This window comes from Bubalus kerabau, chromosome 11, assembly GCF_029407905.1.
Source record: "Bubalus kerabau isolate K-KA32 ecotype Philippines breed swamp buffalo chromosome 11, PCC_UOA_SB_1v2, whole genome shotgun sequence".
Taxonomy (NCBI): Eukaryota; Metazoa; Chordata; class Mammalia; order Artiodactyla; family Bovidae; genus Bubalus; species Bubalus kerabau.
The window spans coordinates 105,419,743-105,437,744 of NC_073634.1; the positions used below are offsets into that span (position 1 = coordinate 105,419,743).

Consider the following 18,002-nt stretch of genomic DNA (forward strand, 5'->3'; position numbering starts at 1 on the left):
CTCCTCTTGTGCCTTTATTTGAAAAGCAGTAAACCAGTGTGAGAATCAGCCTCAGACTCTCCAAGGGCCATGACTTTCTCCACAACATTTCGACCAGCACCTATAAAAAGTCAGGCAAACTCTTAAGTTTTAAAATCCCCTGACTAGTCTGAGGGTTCCCAGCATTGACCTTCAACTTGGATCTCTCCCCAGAATCCCACACTCATTTATCCAACTGCGACTCCCTGGTCCCCTGCCCCGGGCCAGGTGTCTCCACTCAAGCGTCGGCCATTCATCTTAAACCAGCACAGCCGAGACAGAATTCTGGATTTTTTTTTCCCCACCAAACTTGCTTCTCCCTCCATTTTCCCCATCTCATACTTGAGACCACCCAGAGGCTGAAGACAAAAATCGACACGACTCTGCTTCCTTCACTCTTACATCCAATCCATCAACAAGCCTGTCAGTGTTTCTTCCAAAAGCACCCTGATTCATCCTTGGGTCCCCATCATCTGTCTGGAGAATTGTATCAGGTTCCTGCTTCTTCCCACAATCCCTTCTCCACAGCTTGTCACCTGCCCACCCCTTCTTGTCATTTAGATCTTAGCTCAAAAGCCAAGTCCCCCCAACCCCCTCAGGCAGTTCCCTGGTGGGCTCATGGTTAGGATTCCCGGCTTTTACTGCGAGGGCCCAGGTTCAGTCCCTGGTCGGGGACCCCATGAGACACATGACGCAGCCAAAAATAAAATAAAATCAGGACTTAGTTTAAAAAACAAAAAAGGGTAAGATGTCCCCTTTGGGAATTCCCTGATAGTCCAGTGGTTAGGACTCAGGTCCAGGTTCAATCCCTGGTCAGGGAACTAAAGATTCTGCAAGTTGTGTGGTGTGGACAAAATATATATATATGAACAAGTCTCCCACTCAAAAGGCCTTCCCTGGACTGTGTGTGTGTCCGACTCTTCGTGACCCTATGGAGTGCAGCCCACCAGGCTCCTCTGTCCATGGGGATTCTCCAGGCAAGAATACTGGAGTTGGTTGCCATGCCCTCCAGGGATTTTCCCAACCCAGTGACAGAACCCAGGTCTCCCGCGTCGCAGGTAGATTCTTTACCCTCTGAGCCACCGGGGGTAGCCCCCAGTTAAACCCACACCAACCTGTTATTCTCAGCAAAACAATGAGCCCTTATTCACTGCCTGTCTCCTCCTCTAGAAGGGAAGTGGCCCCGGATCAGGGGTCTAAGATCCCAGGGCCCAGAGCTAGGGGCCTGTGGAATGCCCCATGGTACAAACAACCGCTGTGGCTCCTGCTCCCTGCCCCCAACCCAGGCCAAGTGCCTGGCGGGGTCGTCCATCAGCCTCATCAGAGACCCAGGGAGTCTGTGACTACAGATCTGAGTGTTTTCTTGAACAGCCTCCCCAACCTCAACACAGGCCAGCACTGCAGCTCCTTAGAAGCTAATTCCATAAAAATGCCGCACACACTAACCAACCCCCTCGGAAATCTGGCTCAGCGGGGCCCTGATGGACCCCCACCCCATCCTAAGGGTCTAAAGTCCCCCTCCCACCCCATGCACCAGACAAGCATCCCCACTGTCTTTGCTAAAGCCCACCTGCAGCCTTCTGAGCCCTGGGAGCAGCGCCCCTGGTGAGGGGCCTGGTCGCTGAGCACGCGGCCGTTCCAGGGCATGACGCCCGACTCCACTGAGAAACTTCTGTGTGACCCTGTGTCAGTGCCCTCCTCTGTGAGTCAGGACCCCGACACACCACAGGATGTTTTCTCAAGCAAACGTCGGTAATGATCACAGTGAAGCTCGTGTCTCATGTGATTAGCAGACTCCGGCACTTCCAAAGAGTAGGTGAATGTGGATGATTTTCTTATCAATAAAGCACACTGAAGAGGGACAACTGGATGTCTGAGGGGGATCGAGGGATGTAGGCAGGATGCTCCAAGGAGCTTTTGTGTCCAGATGCACCAAGAAGGTCAAGATATTTTGAATGGAGCTCTCTCTCTTGCTCTGAAATCCACAATGGATAGGGGGGTACACATCAGGACACAGAATTCCCTAAAGGATCCCAAATTAGGCCCTATCTGCCGTGGCAATGAGCAAGATGCCCCACTGGTCAGTGGCCCCTCCAGGCCAGCTTTACCAAGGACGGGGCCAAGGTGGGGAAATACGGACTTGGCCAGAAAACGCTGCAGGAAATCTCGTTCATCTATCCGATTACGTCTTGCCTCTGCAGCGGGTCGGGCAGACCGCGTGCTGCGGGACGGGGGCGGGGACTGGTCGGGGCTGTGATCCATACACCAGGAGCACGCCTTCACCCTCTCCGGGAGTCCCCCAGCCGCTGGTGCTCCAGGGCCAGGCTCAAGCGCGCAGCAGAGTTGCTCAGCTCCTTGTCCTACAGCGCCACCCGCTGGCAGGTCTAAGCAGGAGGCCAAGGAGGAGCCCGGACCTTCCCTCCCTCCCCTAGCTTGGTCCTTCCCTCCTCATCAATTATTTGCGCCCGCACAAAGCCCCAGGTCTGATTCCAGTCCGATTCTGCCTTCTCAGGTATCCTGTCGTGTCGGCCACACGCCTGCCCTCGCTCACGCAGAGCTGGGGGAACCTCGAGGCACAACTGGGGTCCTTGACCATCCTTCACAACCCAGGGTAGAGCCCACCCCCAACCCCCAAAGGTTCCAGTCTGCAGAAACTGCAGACTGAGTTAGGGCTCATCCGCTAACCTCCCTCCTCCACCATCCTCCCCACTTCACAGGTGGAAAAGAGATGTCGAAGGGGCCCGACTTCACTCAGTGAGTCGGCCCCAAGCCAGGGATCGGTCCCGTGTGTCCCAGAGTCTGCCGCCCAAAAGCCACCTCTCAATTAAAGAGGGGCGGATATGGGGACAGCTCCTGATCACTTGCCAAAGAATGCCACGCTGGCACTGCCCTCACCAGGGATGTGACCTTTAGCCCTTGGTTTTGCTCATTTCCCTGGTGGTTGGCATTTGGGAACATTCCGCCTTTCCGCCTCCAGGTTGGGTTTCTTGGCCAAACCCCACCAGAGAGTCAACCAGACAAAGAGGCCCGTGTGTACTGTCCTCCCAAGCCTCAGAGAGGCGGCTGGTCTGGACCCCCACCCAGTCAGCTTGAAATTCTCAGAAGTTTCCTCGGAGGTGGGAGGAAGGCAGTGCCTGTGTTCATGTACACTAGGCAGGAGGTGGGAGCAAGCAGGGGCCTGGGGTGCTGAGACTTTGAAACAGGACTCACAAAACTGGGAGGGGCCTGAGGACACGTCTGGTCCTGCCAGAAGAGACGGAGCCAAACCAGGACCAGAGCAGACTTCTTGGCTGCTAGGTCCAGCTTTCTTTTCACCGTGAATCCCCACTGACTTCAGCCTCTTTCCAGATTTTTAAACTAGAGCCCAAACCCCATTGATTCTCTCCCTGCCACCCCCTACCCTGATCAAACCAGGTAACTAACAATCTTCTCATCCAGAAGAAAGGAGATGGGGTTCTGGAGTCTGACAATTGTACAAGATGTTTAGCAGGGATGGTAGCAATGAGCCAATGGTGATTGATGTCTGAGCTCTGCCTGGCAGGGAGCTTCTAGAAGCCTAGAGAGAAAGCAATGCTCAAAGGCCACCAATGCATATCCAGTCCTGGGAGGTCCCTGGGTCCAGCAGGAGATGGCTTGGCTCTTTGACTCATTTATCCAAGCTTCCCAACTTAGACCCACAGATTCCAGGGCCCAGAGCAAGCACATGTGCATGACAGCATGACCAGCAGCTCGGGCGCCAAGGTGGGCCTGGGTGACAGACACACGGGTCTGTGTCTCCAGTCAAAAACCCTCTCTCGCATTCATCCTTCTGAATCCAAACCATCTTTCAGCTGCATTTCTTTTTACTTGGGAAACACTTTGATGCTTGAAATCATCATTAAATGAGAAAAAAATCTAGGTTGGCTTTTTATACAGGTTCCTAGAACTGAATGCAAGCAATTTAAAAACGTGAATTCACAATTGGGAAGTAATCTTTGGAGACAAATGTAGGCTGATGGGTGTCGTTGCGCTCTGTGAGACTGAGGCGTGAGAGTCCATCCCACCCTGCCCTGGTGACATCGCCAGCAGGGAGCATGGCCCACAGTGTGCAGGACTGAATGCACATTTCCAGGGGAGGAAGGAAGAAGGGAAGGAAAGAGAAAGAGAAGGGGAGCAAGGGTAAGAGGAGAGAGGAAGGTAGGAGGGAGGGAGAGAAGAACAGAGGAAAAGAAAGAATATGTTCTCTTTCAGGTTTCAGGATCTCCGTGGGGTTTTGAGCTAAACCAACAAAAATGATTGAGAGCAGCATGACCTTGGAACCCACCAACTGTCCAAATCCTTGTCCGGCCCATCTGTTTGCAGAAAGATATTAGCACCCAAGCTTGGCCCATATAACCCAAATCCCTTGTCCCCGCCATGTTAAAAACTGGTTCCTGTAGGAAGGCCTGAGGCAAAGGGCAGGGCTGGGGGCTGACTTCTCTGGGGGGCCCTAACCTGCCAGAGGAAAAGCTCTGGCTGTCGCTCTTAGTAGTCGTCATATGAAAGGCATAATCACTGTTCTCCAGGATCCGAGCCAAGTGCCGAGTTCTCACCACGACCACGTGAAGGGGGCAACTCCGCTGAAAAACATACAGCCCAGAAGGTGACCTTGAGAAAGCTCAAGGTCTCAGAGCAGGGCTGGGACCATGGTGAGGCAGGCAAACCCCAGGCTAGGATACAAACCTTTTGACTTTCCACCAAACTCGGTAACCAAGACAGACAATATTTTAATGCAATATTTTGAAATCAAAATTTAAAAATCCCTGATGGACAAAACAGCAACAGGTTCAGACTTCCTTGGTGATCCAGTGGTTAAAACTCTGCGCTTCCAATGCAGGGGACTTGGGTTTGATCCCTGGTCAGGGAACTAAGATCCCACATGCCACTCAGCCAAATATATATACATATATATATATATATATATATTTTTTAATGGCAACAGGTTCAATAGACTTGTGTTATTCACCTCACTTGCCTCACCTTGGCCCCAGCCCTGGGCTCTAGGGCCAGGATTCTACTTTAGGCCTGCCCCGTTCTGGAGTCCATATCCCCAGCCACCTCACTCCACTGGTGGTATACTGACTGCCCTTGGCTCCAGGTACTCAGAACCTTGAATGATGGCATTCAAGCTACAATCTTCCACAAGAAGAAAAGACTTGAGGACCATTTACGAAAAGCTTTGAGCACATCTCCCCGTGTGACTCTGCCTGTAAGTCAGTGAGCAAAACTGGTCAAAATAAGGCCTTTTCCATGCTCAGGACTGGGGGTACTGAGTGACGTGGAGTGGAGAGGCAGGTGGGGCTACGGATAAGGAAGTTGCTAAGAAACATTGCTCAGCCAGAGGCCCAGGCCCCATCCTGACCCAAAGCCAAACTCAAGCCCAGAGCCCCCGACTGGGCAGAGGGCCTGAAGTCCATAGACAGGCCACTTCATAGCCGGCATGGGCCTCTCCCATCCTTGCCTCTTGCTACAAGCCTCTGATGTTAATGTCTTTGGACCAAAGCAAAAGTCCAGGCAAGAGAGAGGAGCTGCCCGGAGTGGGAGCAGGGCCAGAGCCCCAGCCTTCTACAGGCCAGTCCGTGCAGCTGCCTCCTTGCCCTGGAGAAGAGAAATGGCTCCTTCTCCATTGGTGTTGCCCTGTGAGTGCTTGGTTTGGGATTTTCCAGGGCTCTGGGTCCACAGAGAGACAGAAGGTTTAAAAGAAAGCAATTTCAAAGGGCTGGATGGCCAGGGGGCCAGCATTTGAAGCTAGAGGATACCAGAGGCAGGAGGCTGGGGAAGAGGTGTTGGAGCCCAGAACAGCGGTCTGGGGGTGCTAGTCCTGGATCTGACTGCATCTCCCCCGTTGCCTTTTCTCCCCTGAGTCTTCCAAGCCTCTCCCTTCCCTAGGTGGAGGAGGTGGGTCAAGACAGCTGGGTAGAGGGCTGGGGCTCAGAAGGGACAGAGAGGGAGCGAGGTCTGTTTCCTGCCGTGTAAATGAAGTTCTCGGAGGTTAATCTGCCATGTTTCACACCCCGTTTTGTTGAACCGTCCACCCCTCCAGGATCGACCAGGCTCCTTTCTCAAAGTGAGGGGTGGATCACCCACCCAGGAGTCCCGGGAACCTTAGTAAAGTTCCAATTCTTGGACTTCTTCCCAGCTAAACAAGAGCCTAGGTGGGTACACACACACCTCTCAGGCTGTGGACAGGTTGAGATGCAAGAACTATCCCCTTGATGGAGAAAAGAAAAAGATGGGGGCACAGTAGTGGAGCTGGAAACCCCCAAATAGGAATAAAACAATGTTAGCAACAGTGGGCTGGATCCAAATTCCAGGTGGGATAAATGGCATAGCATGTTTTTATCACCGTATACTAGATAATTCAAAACTAATGATAATATAACAACCTGTGTATTTTTGGGCTTGGAGAATCACAGAGAAGCCGGCTAGGGCTGCAGCAGGTGGCGGGGGTGGGGGCGGTGGGGGTTTAGCCTTTTTTTTTCCAAGGTAAGAGGTTGACCCCCGCCTTTACTACTCATCCCCCATACCCGCGCAGTGCCATGCACCGCCGGAGGCATCGCTTTCGCTGGGCCGGGCATCCGAACCCCAGCGTAAGACTCCAAGGCCAGAAAAAGTCCGCCAAAGGCAGGGGCAGCTGGGACCGCCGCGGGCGGAGCAGGACCGGACTTGCTTTCGGCTTAGAGGATGCCGCGGATGCGGGCCCAGGGCGTCAAGATCTCTAACAGGCCCAGGATGACGGGCCCGCTGACCCAAGCTGGGACCCTGGGATCTGGGGGAGATGAGGTTCTTCCCGAGGCGCGGGCAGCAGGCTGGGAGCGGGGGTGGGGTGAGCAGTAGAGGGGGTAGCGGAGCCTCCGGAGGTGCCTGGAGGGGGAGCGAGGCCCAAGTCGAGGACTGGCCGGGAAGGGCGAGGGCAGCCCAGGGTCCTCGTGATTTATGTCCCCCTCCCCGTCCACCAAACGAAAACCGGCAATCCGGCTCGGCCCGGGCGCGCGAGGCGCCCGCTGCAGCGGCTGCCGGGCCAGGGCGGGGGCCCGTGAGCTCCTGGCCCCTCGGCGCCCGCCCTCCCGCCTCCCCCGACAGCTTGCAGCCGAGCCGGGCCTGCCGTCCCCGGGGAGCCGCCCGTCCTCGCCCCCAGCTCGGCCGGCGGCGAGGCCGCTTCCAATCTGCCGGGAGGCTCAGGGGGAGAGTGCGGGGAGCCGGGCGAGAGGCCACCGCCGGCCTGGCTCGAGGGAGAAGAAAGTTTCTGCTCCGCCCAGCTGCACCAGCCTTCCCCGGCCGGGTCTCGGGTGTGGGGGGATTCGGGCGCTTCGCTATTCCGCTGCGATCTTAGATGCTGAGTCTGACGCCGGGCTAGGGTATTTTCTTGGGGCCCGAGGGGAGGGGGGCCAGGAGGGTGCCCTCCCGCTTGGAAAGGCCTGAGCTCCGGGCGCAAAGCGGGTGAAGGGCGCCTCTGGCCGGTGGGGGGGCGCCTCTGGTAGGCGCGCGGGCTGGTTTTACTCCTCCCTTAGACCGCAGAGCCGGTCGCCCACCCCTGGCGTCGCCTCTAGAGGATCCAGGCCCCAGACGCGCTTCAGTTCTGCCCGCAGCCCTGGGCCCCACACGGGAGGCCGAACTCCGAAAGGAGCAGAGCTGGAGTACCACCGTGACGGAGTTGGGGAGGGTGGAGGGGGCGAGTTATTCACAGCCAAAAGACCGTGTTTCCAGCCCTGCTTTGAAAACAAATCCTCGGGCGGGCTTTCGCTGCTTGCGAAATGCGAAGTCGTTAGCAGACGTCTACACTGGCACTCAGAAGCTCGCGCAGGTTACTCTTTAGAGGTACAGAAACACCCGACCCCCGAGACACTCTCCGCCGCAGGAGAGACTGTCGACTGGGTTGGGGTCCTTTGCGCGGCCCCTCTCTGGCCACACGGATTTCTCGGGGTCCCTCTAACATCCCAGACCCGACCTGCCCAGCTTTCCAGCCTCGCCCCACAGTGAAGCCATCGTTCTGTCTCCTTCCAGGCGCAGACACCAAGCTTTCCCCACCCCTGCCAGGCCCACCAGGTCCAAAGAGGTCAGAGAAGGGGGGCTACAGATTTTCCTTCACGAAAAACATGTAGACCCCAAAGGAAATACCCGAAAACGACGCAACAAATTAAAATCTCTTCTCCACACATACAATTCTTTTTCTGCTGGGTTTAGTCCCTTTTTCTTGCTAGAGGAAAGAAGAAAAAAAAAAGAAAGAAAGAAAGAAACAACGGCCGGGCAGGGAGGTAGGGAGGGGGTAGAAAAGGTATCGTTGACAGCCCGATGGAAGAATAATTTGAATAACTGTGGGAAAGTGTAGGGGAAAAACTTAAAAACCTTACGTCCTAAACCAAGGCAGCGGCAGCCAGGCTTTGGACCCCTCCCCGCCCGCCTGTACCCCCCTCGGCTAATCACCCTCATTAGGAGCCTCATCACCGGCCTAATGAAAGCAAACCGTGTGGAAATCGCCGGTAAACAGTTGGGTCTGTGCTGTAATTAATTCAGTGTCTCTTTTAATCAAATTGAAAGGAATCGGGCAGTGGCTTGCGGAGCCGTGACATCACCCCCAAAATCGGCCAGAGCCAATCAGCGTCATCACTCCGGGGACACGTGGGCGAGTCCCCTTAAAAACACACACACACACACACACACACACACACACAACACAACGAAAAAAAAAAAACCGAAAAAAAAAACCCAGCCCCAAAGTAAAAGTGACACAAGTTCATATTTTAAAGGAAGGGGGGGAGGCGAAGGCGCGCGCGGAGGACGGGCGGAGAGCTGCAACCGCGGAGCCGGGAGGCGCTGTCCACGGTGCTGACGGGGCCCCCGGAGCGGTGGGAGCGTGGAGAGAAGACCTCACTGGCCAGGTGGAGCGTCATGCGCCCAGGGCCGCCGCCGCCGCTATCCGCGGTGCTGACGCCGCCAGGTGCGCCCCGATCCCTCGGCTGGTAGCTCGGCTCGGGCCCGCTGCTATCCGCGGTACTGACCCCGCTGCCCTCGGCCACCACTCGCCTGGAAGAAGCGTGCAGCTTGGATTTTTTTTTTTTTAAGCCCTTCTTTATTTAGATTCCAGCGTCTTCGCATCTCTTCTGTGCCAAAGGGGAGCTCAGGCCGTCCGTCTCCCCCTTGGCTCTCCCCAACTTGGCGCACCCTCCCTCCCGCTTCTCCCTGACACTCCCACCACCCCCCCTCGGCTCGGCGGCTCGGCGCGATGCTGCAGAAGACGCGCTGAGCCCTTTTGGATCTAATGCGCAGAGGAGGTTGGCCCAGAGCTCCTGGGCTCCCCCAAGGCTGAACTCCATCCAAGGTGCCCGCAGGCTCCCTGCCCGCCTTCCCCATGCCAGCCCGCAGCTAGGGGCAGGGGCAGCGGCGGCTGGGGTTGGGGGTGGGTGGGGAGCTTTTGGGGAGGACAGGTTGCAGCTTGGCTATGGAAGGCTCCAATGGCTTTGGGATCGACTCCATTCTCTCCCACCGAGCGGGCAGCCCCGCCCTTCCCAAGGGGGACCCCTTACTCGGGGACTGCCGCTCTCCCCTGGAGCTGAGTCCTCGCTCAGAGAGCAGCAGCGACTGCTCTTCACCAGCCTCGCCAGGAAGGGACTGTCTGGAGACGGGAGCCCAGCGGCCTGGAGGGGCTTCGGGACCAGGTTTGGACTCCCACCTGCAACCTGGGCAGCTCTCGGCCCCAGCCCAGTCTCGCACCGTGACCTCCTCCTTTCTGATCAGGGACATCCTTGCCGACTGCAAACCGCTTGCGGCCTGTGCACCCTACTCTAGCAGCGGGCAGCCAGCCGCTCCTGACCCTGGGGGCCGTCTTGCGGCCAAGCCTGGGGAGGACTTTAGAGACAAGCTGGACAAAAGTGGCAGCAACGCCTCATCGGACTCTGAGTATAAAGGTAAGAAAGTGGGAGGTGAAAACCTAGGGGAGGGGGCTCCATTTCTGAACACGGCATTAAAACTGGGGTGCACACACGCGGGGACATGCACATGCTCACCCGGAGTGCCACCGGCCCAGGCAGAGCCGCTGGTCTCATCTGAAGCTTTCAGTCAGTTAGCCCCGTGGTTATGCTTTTGAGCAACAAAGAGTCCAGCAGAGAGAGCGAGGGGAGGAATTCTATGTGACGACCCAGGAGAGATTCCCGAAAACACACAAAGCAAACTTTCCAAACTTCGGCTGGGACTAACCAACCCTCCAGTGGGCAGAAGCAAGTGCCTCTCAGGCCAGTGGCTCTCTGGGAAAAGACGTTGCAGAAGCAACAGAAGACCCAACGGGTTCTTGCTCGAATGCTTTTTTATAAGGGGGAAAACCTAGCAGCAAATTTCCGCTGGAGCGCTGAGAACAGTCAATTTTCCACCCTTTAATTTGAATATCCAGATGGGGAGGGCAATTCAGCTTTCCCTCCCGTTGGCCCCGGGTGTGATCCGGGTCCAGGGAATCATGCAAAAGAAATGCTCACTTAAAAGTAGAAACAGCAGTCAGGCAGGTGGCTGGCTGGCTGGGATCGCGTTCAGAGGTCTCTGTGCTCACCCAACTGTTCTCACTGGATTTCATTTGAAGTGTACTGAGCAATCAACTTCGGGCTGTGTGTGTGGGACCCAGAGATCCCCCAGCACCCAGCCTATACTGGGGTTGCAGGACCCTTTACTTGCTTTTTCACCCCGTTAATCTTTCCAGTTTCCTTTCCATCCTGTCTTAACCAGGGAGCTGAGATCAGCACTAAGAAGAAAGAGGGAAGGAGGAAGGAAAGAAGAAAGAAAGGAAAAAAGGAAGAAAGGAGAGAAGGAATTCCTTAATTTTGTTTCTCGTCCTGGCCACTGCCTTGACTTTAGGTCTTTGGTGAAGCCAGAGGCACGAAGTTCTTTCTCAGGGAGAAGTCAGGAGGCAGGAAGGGAAGGAGTTTCAGAGCCCTGTGTCCCCATCCAGTAGAAAATGAAGGGCTGGCAGGGGCTGTTCAGAGCTCTTTCAGCCTTATAATTAATTCCCAGAATGCTTTCCATGAGATAAAACTTCCCTATAACACCAACTTCTATATTGTCTTGGGGGCCCTACATCTCCTGACCCATATTTGCACTGCTAAGTTGCTTCAGTCGTGTCCGACTCTTCGCGACCCCATGGACTGCAGCCCACCAGGTTCCTCCATCCATGGGATTTTCCAGGCAAGAGTACTGGAGTGGGGTGCCATTGCCTTCTCCTTTATTTGCACTAAGTTACCACAAAAATTTAGGAAGGCTCATTTAACACTCTCTTCCCAACCAAGAATGGGTTGTGGACATGCCCTGACCTCAAACCAAAACCCATATGAGGCCCCACTCCACATCTCATTCCCTCCTCCACTGCCCCAGGCAACCAGTGGAGACTCCAAGGTCTCCCTGGGTCAGCCGTGCTAGATGGGCAGGTTGGGCTGGAGCTGGAGGAAGGGGGTCCAGACACCTGTGGCCCAGAGACCCCTGCTCCTCCCCCCAGGTCTGTTTAGAGAGGCAAGGAAAACTTGCCTGGGAGAAAGACAGGTGTGTGGTGGGGAAGTGAGGGGGAGCAAGGGAGGCAAGGTAAATATATATGTGTAACAGCATATTTTATTATTTATAATTCTCAACAACACCCAGATTTATAGTTAGAATAAGTCGCAAGCCCCCCCTGCACCGCGTGGTGCTGGTGAAAGAGTTTGGCTTGTGTCTCTTTATTTGTTTATTTTTTTGCCCATAGGTGGGATTTTGAGTCAAGGTTTCGGTTAAGATAATTGGAATATCAATTTTCTTCTCTTGTCCCTGATGATATCTGATCGGGGTGGTGATGAGGGCCGGCTGTCCACATATCACTTAAATAGGGTTGGAGCTGAAGACAGAGGAAGGTCTCCCCCACCCCTAGGTACCCCACCTTTGCATCAACAAAGTCCGGGTGAAGAAGGAGAAGAAATAACCGCCTCCGGAGCATTTCTCAAAGGCGGACCCGAAGCAGGAGACCTTACCGAGAGACAGACAGACACACGGGGTTGGCGGCTAAGCGACTCCCCTATCCACCTACCATGCGAAGAGTCCCTCCTCCAAGGAGGGCACACAGGGAAGGTCAGTCCCATCCTGAGTCCGGTATCAAAGGTTCCTCAGCATAACATTTAAAGAAGCGGAACCGGGCTTTGAAGTCAGGTGTTCTGCAGCGCACGTTCTGGCTTGCAAGAGCCGATATCCACGGAGAAACGAAATGGGCACTGTGCTCCCAGCCGGCAGGGTCGGGGGGCCTGGAACTCTCAGGCGTTGAGATTGACTGAGCCTGCTTCGGAGGTTGAGGCTGGGCACCCGCGAGTGTGTATCTGAAGGCTCCAGCCTGCGCCCGAGAGAGGAATTAGAGAAAAAGCCCCAGGAGCCAACCCGTTCTTCTGGACACCCCAAACTCAACCTCCACCCCACCCCCCAACCTTGGAGCTCAGTCCTGAGAAATGGGGGGGGGGAGGTTTACAAATAGGGCCAGACAATGAGGTCAAAAAGTAAGGTTTCCACAATATCAGGTTAAAGGTTTGGATAATCATTTCCTCAAACTTGCTCAAACTTTACCTGCCTGGCATAGACAGAAAAGATCCTCCGACACAGACAGAAAAGATCCTCCATCCTAACAGACCCCCATCTTCTGAGGCACCCTTGCCCCAATGTGGCCTGAGTCCAGGAGGGCAGGGAGAGGCCAGCGAGCTGGTCTGGAGGAGGCAGTGGGAAGGCGTGGACCCCTGCTCACCGGCTTCTCACCGGTTTCTCACCCCCTAGCGCTCTCCCGGCTCAACCTCAACCGCTGGGGTGTACCTGGTGACCGGCGCCCTCCCAGTCTCGAACCGCTTTCTGGTTGAAAAGTCTTGCTCCCTCTTGGCTCAATTAACCGGATTATTTTTTCCTACAGACAGAAATTAACTCGCATTCAGCTGAACCCAATCACTGCAAATGCCATGCTCAATGAAACTCAACATAAAGGAAAAATAGAGAAAAAGGGAGAGGGAAGCCCCATGTCCATTTTGGGGAGATGGTCTCTGGTGGTATCATCAGTTTAGGGGAAGAAGGAGGGAGGTCTTTGAGCTTGCTCCAGCAAGTGTGCATTTTTGGTGCAGTCAACTCCAAAGGAAAGTGCTGGGGAAAAAAGAAATCACATTGTCCAGTACCATCCTTGTGACTCGGGAGCGGGGACCCTGCTGGTGTGTCTCGACCATCGGGGGAAACACAGGGCAGCCACCTTGGCAAATGACAAGGACACACGGACCTCAGAGCTGTGTGCATCTGAGGGGTAAACGAGTCACTTATTTTTCCAAACGGCTTTGTGCTCCCTGATCGGGCACCTGGCAGTTCGCATTTTGCACTGTGCGCTGTTTGTAGTTTAAGAAACAGGGGAACCATCCCTATAGATTCGTGCCCAACCATGGGCCAGGCGAGATGTGGGTGTCCTTCAGGACCACCATTCACTCCAGGGTGAACAGGCTTTTGTCCCTCGACGCAGGTTCTTCTCCCCAGACTCTGGCCCTCAGCTTCCTCTCTTCCTGGCCCAGATGCAGCCAGAGAATCGGGGGGCATAGTCCTAAACCCCGGAGCACGCACTGGAGCAGCCCACCAGGCTAGAACTCCTGGGTCCCCTCCCCACCGCTCCCCTCCCCTGGCAGATCCACCCAGTCGGTCCACTAATCCCTCCAGGGAGCGCCCGTGCAGTGTGGGAGCTGGGTCGAGTTCTCTGTAGGCTTTGGGTTACTTCTCCTCGGAGGTGTCCATCCTCCTCGGTCTGGGGGCTGGGAGGTCTCAGCCCTGAGCAGCTTTGCTGCGGCCCCAGGGGCTCGAGTGCAGTGGGGCCACCACCACCGGGAGCCACATTTACAAGACCGTAAGGGTGGGCGGGCGGTGAGGCTGGGCCCTGATGCACGGCTGTGTTTCTGCAGTGAAGGAGGAGGGCGACCGGGAGATCTCCAGCTCCAGGGACAGCCCCCCGGTGCGCCTGAAAAAGCCACGCAAGGCGCGCACGGCCTTCACCGACCACCAGCTGGCACAGCTGGAGCGCAGCTTCGAGCGACAGAAGTACCTGAGCGTGCAAGACCGCATGGAGCTCGCAGCCTCGCTCAACCTCACCGACACGCAGGTCAAGACCTGGTACCAGAACCGCAGGTGAGGCCCCCTCCCCTCTCCTCCCTGCCCCTCCACGGACCCGCCGGGACACGGGTCTGACTGAGCTTTCCCCATTCTGGGGACCTCTGCGCTTTCCCCATTCTGTGAAACTGGGAAAGTGAGGCCTCGGACGGAGAGAGAAAGCCTTGCCCAAAGCCCACAGTGATGGATAGAGACAGGACTCGATCAGGTGGGCAGATGGACACGTGGACCATGGGAGGTCCAAGCCTGCCCACCCAGGCCACGTCCTACCACCTCCCTCCAGCCCTGGGCAGCTGCTAGGGGTAGAGGGGGTGGCACTGAGTTTTCCCGGGATTCTTCAGGCCTCCCCAGTCTTTCTAGTACCTGAGACTCAAGGAGGGAAAGGGCCCAGACCTAGCTCCTTGGGGCCTGGGGGACTGGAAAATTGGTGCTGGGCACTGGCCTCAAACCTGGTGTTTCCTAATCTTCCTTCCCAAGACATTCACAGAATGAAGAGAAACACAAATGCATACAAAACACACACACAGGCACACGCTCAATCCAGTCACACACTCATGTCGACACAACTCACTAATACAAACACACCCACAGTCACCAGCATACTCTTAGCGGAGGCTGGAATGTTGCTTTCCATAAACAAGCTCAGAACACGCTGCCCCATTAATAATAAATACCGATTACTGCTTCGGGCATTAATAATTAAGGCCCGTTACAGTAATTACACAATTATGATGATGATGAATAATTCAGGCAGGAAAATGGGGGTTGGTATGGCTGAGTCCGACTCAGTGGGGCTGCTTCACCGGCCAGGTGCACCTAGGAGTCCGGCCGCAGCCCTAGCAACCAGCGTGGCCTCGCTTCCTTGCCTTCCCGCAACCCCAGCCGGCACTCGGCTGGGGCCTCCCGGCTTCGGGACCGGACAGACTGTGGGGCTGGCCCCAAGCCTCGGACCTGCGCGCGGGGTGCGGCGGAGGCGGCCGTGCGCTCTTCCTCTGCGGTCGCCGCGGTCTCTGGCCCGCGGGCTTCCGCAGAAGCGGCCAACTGTGGTCCCGCGGCGAAGCTGGTCTCCTCCGGGCCGGTGGTGCGGCTGGCAGCATCAACCGCTCCCCATTTCACCGCGAGCAGACCGACCGTGGCACCCCCTGCGGCCCTCTCCACGGTGATCTTTCGTTCCAAGGCCTCCCCCGGGGGCCGATGCACGGGGGCGCGGGGCGGAGAGCTCCGACATCCCGCTCCAAGCGCCCAGGCTGGGTGGGACGCCCTGCACGAAGTGTGGCGAGCTTAGACCCCAGGCTCTGGGGATAAGACAGCCTAGCTTGGAACTCGGGGTCTCCTCTTTCTAGGCCTTCCTGAGATCTGACCCACTCCTCAGTTTTCTTATCTGTAAGCGGGGATGACAGTCATGAAAAGTTCGTGGAAGATTAATAGCATCGATGCCTTTAATACGCGAAAACGGTGCCCGGCAACCGGTGATTTAGTGATATGAACGAATTAGTGGGCTCCCTCCTGGCCTCTCTGCAGGCGCTCCGGGGCAGGCACTCTGAGGGGCAGGGGTCTCCGAGCGCCCCAGTCCTGATCCCTGCCTTGCGCGTTTATTTCGGTCCCTAGGACTAAGTGGAAGCGACAGACGGCCGTCGGGTTGGAGCTGCTGGCCGAGGCGGGCAATTACTCGGCGCTTCAGCGGATGTTCCCGTCGCCTTATTTCTACCCGCAGAGTTTGGTTTCCAACCTGGATCCCGGCGCCGCGCTCTATCTGTACCGCGGGCCCAGCGCACCGCCGCCCGCGCTGCAGAGACCTCTGGTCCCTCGCATCCTCATCCACGGACTCCAGGGCGCCAGCGAGCCGCCGCCGCCGCTGCCACCGCTGGCCGGGGTCCTCCCGCGCGCCGCGCAGCCTCGGTGAACGCCCGCCCGCCCGCCGGCCCGCCCGCCCAGGCGCACCCGGCCCCCCGTCCCGGGGCTCCGCACTGGCCCCCCTCCGCCAACCTCGGGGAGGGCGCGGGGTTTCACGCCTCTTCCTGGGGCGGGGGGCGGCTCCCCGACCGGCCCTCCCTGGCGTCGGGCCCAGCGTCCCCAGAAGGGCCAAATGCCAAGTCTTCTAAGGCCCGGACCCCCGGACTGAGTCCCCCTAATCCTCCCCGCCATCCTCTCTCCCGGTCACTCTATCAGGGAGCCACTTCCATCGCCGGTGTACATACGTCCCATCCCCCCAACCCCGCCACCGGCGCGCCCCCTCGCCCCTCCCGGGAGCAGGTGGGGCGACCCCCTTGCAGCGCTCTCCCGCTTCCCGCTCCAGCTGTACACCGAGCCCTCACCCCGCAGCCCTGACACACGGAGGAGAAGGGGAGTGCGAGCCCCCTGTCCCGCGCCAGGGCCGGCAGCAGAGCTGTACATACGTGTGCAAAGTGTAAAGTTATTTATTCGTGACCCATCAGCCCGTGACTGTGTCTGTGAATCAGTGAGTCTGGGGCCTGTGCCCACACACCGCCCGCCCTCCCAGGCGGGGCAGGCCGCGGCCAGGGGACTTGCCCACCCACACCCCAACCCCCGCGTCCAGCCTCCGTCTGGGGGACAGCCAGACCCCTCGGGTTCTCTCGTTTTTTAAATGTCGAAAATAAACTTCTTACAAATGACCAGGCGCTTGTCCGCGCGCTCCGTTGGTCGGTCCGCGCTCCGCCTTTCCCCATTCCTCCGGAAGATTCCTTTCCCGCTTCTGGGACTCAGGCTCTTTTCACCCTCAGTAAGGAAGCACTGTGACTCGTCTCCCTCTCTTTCTGAGAGCTGAGGTTGGGGGCAGGCGTCCCCCTTCAGGGCCTCAGTCTTCCCATCTCTATAGTGAGGCGAGCGCGCGGCTCCCCCACCTGCTCCAGCCTCTCCATCTGGTTCCGCGCTGTTCAGCCGGTCCCGGGGGCCGGGGTGGGGTCAGCGCCCGGGCAGGCTCGGCTGCAGGCCGGGATGCGGTGCCCTGGCTGAGCCGGCTCATCTGGCCGCAACAAGGGCGCCAGCAGCTGGTGACCGGCCGGCCGGGCGCGGAGCCGACAGATGGGTTCCGAGGCTGCTCCCCCCGTGGGCCCCTCCGCCCTGTGCCTCCGCTGCGGGCATCAGCGACCGGCGAGGAAGCTCCTGGCCCCTGCCCCGGGTAGGACCTGACCGCTGGGGAACGCGACTCCCCCATTTTCTCACTACCCCTTCACCCCACGACCATGATGGGGACACCACCCAGAGGGAAGCCGAACCCCGGTAAAGTCTGCCCTGGGGCCCCAGCCTCTGACTCCAGGTCTCAGGACAGGGATTTCAGTCTCCAGCCAGACTCGACTTCACTTTCCCGTTCAAAGGGCCAAGGTCACCTCCTGGGGCCCCGCAGCTCACAGGGGAGGTGGGCTCAGGTGGTCCCCTCCCACACACCACCTGCAGCTCAGACTCCCTGGAGGCGCCTGGAGCTGGGAAGTTTGGGGGCCTGGCAAGCCCAGCCCCGCTCCGTTTGTGGCCGACTGTTCCAGGAAAGGACTGCCTGGTGGAGGAGGAGTGGGGTTCGGATTCCACTCTGGACTCCCCTCCGCTGGCCTCTGCTACAGTTTCCTCCCGCCTCCCCGCCAGCACCCTCTCGCCACCCCTTTTCTCTCCTAGGGTGCTGAGGGTATTATTCTAATTTTGCCAAATGCACAGCAGCTAATTAAGTCAAGGAGCCCCTCGGCTTTCGAGTTCTTTTGCATGTGAATGGGGGTTGGTAAATCCTCAGCTCTGGCTGGAGGAGGGGGCAAGGGGGGGACTGTCCCCAACTCAGGGTTAATGAAGTGGGAAAGAAGTCTCTCACAGCCTCCTGCAAACAAACCCTCCCCCCCCCCCCACCCCCA

At 57.3% G+C, this 18,002-nt stretch overlaps 1 protein-coding gene across 1 annotated transcript; it reads left to right on the plus strand.

The window, feature by feature from the left end:
• Nucleotides 1-9,475: 9,475 nt before the first annotated feature.
• On the plus strand, nt 9,476-16,051 carry BARHL1 (BarH like homeobox 1). The gene is made up of 3 exons (XM_055539215.1): nt 9,476-9,941; nt 13,944-14,166; nt 15,757-16,051. Exons 1-3 carry the CDS (start codon nt 9,476-9,478, stop codon nt 16,049-16,051), a joined length of 984 nt encoding a protein of 327 aa, XP_055395190.1.
• Nucleotides 16,052-18,002: the final 1,951 nt, after the last annotated feature.

Coding starts and splice junctions, on each gene's coding strand:
- BARHL1 (XM_055539215.1), top strand. CDS start 9,476: ATGGAAGGCTCCAATGGCTTTGGGATCGACTCCATTCTCTCCCACCGA. Junction 9,942..13,943: donor ATCGGACTCTGAGTATAAAG/GTAAGAAAGTGG, acceptor GTGTTTCTGCAG/TGAAGGAGGAGGGCGACCGG. Junction 14,167..15,756: donor ACCTGGTACCAGAACCGCAG/GTGAGGCCCCCT, acceptor TTCGGTCCCTAG/GACTAAGTGGAAGCGACAGA.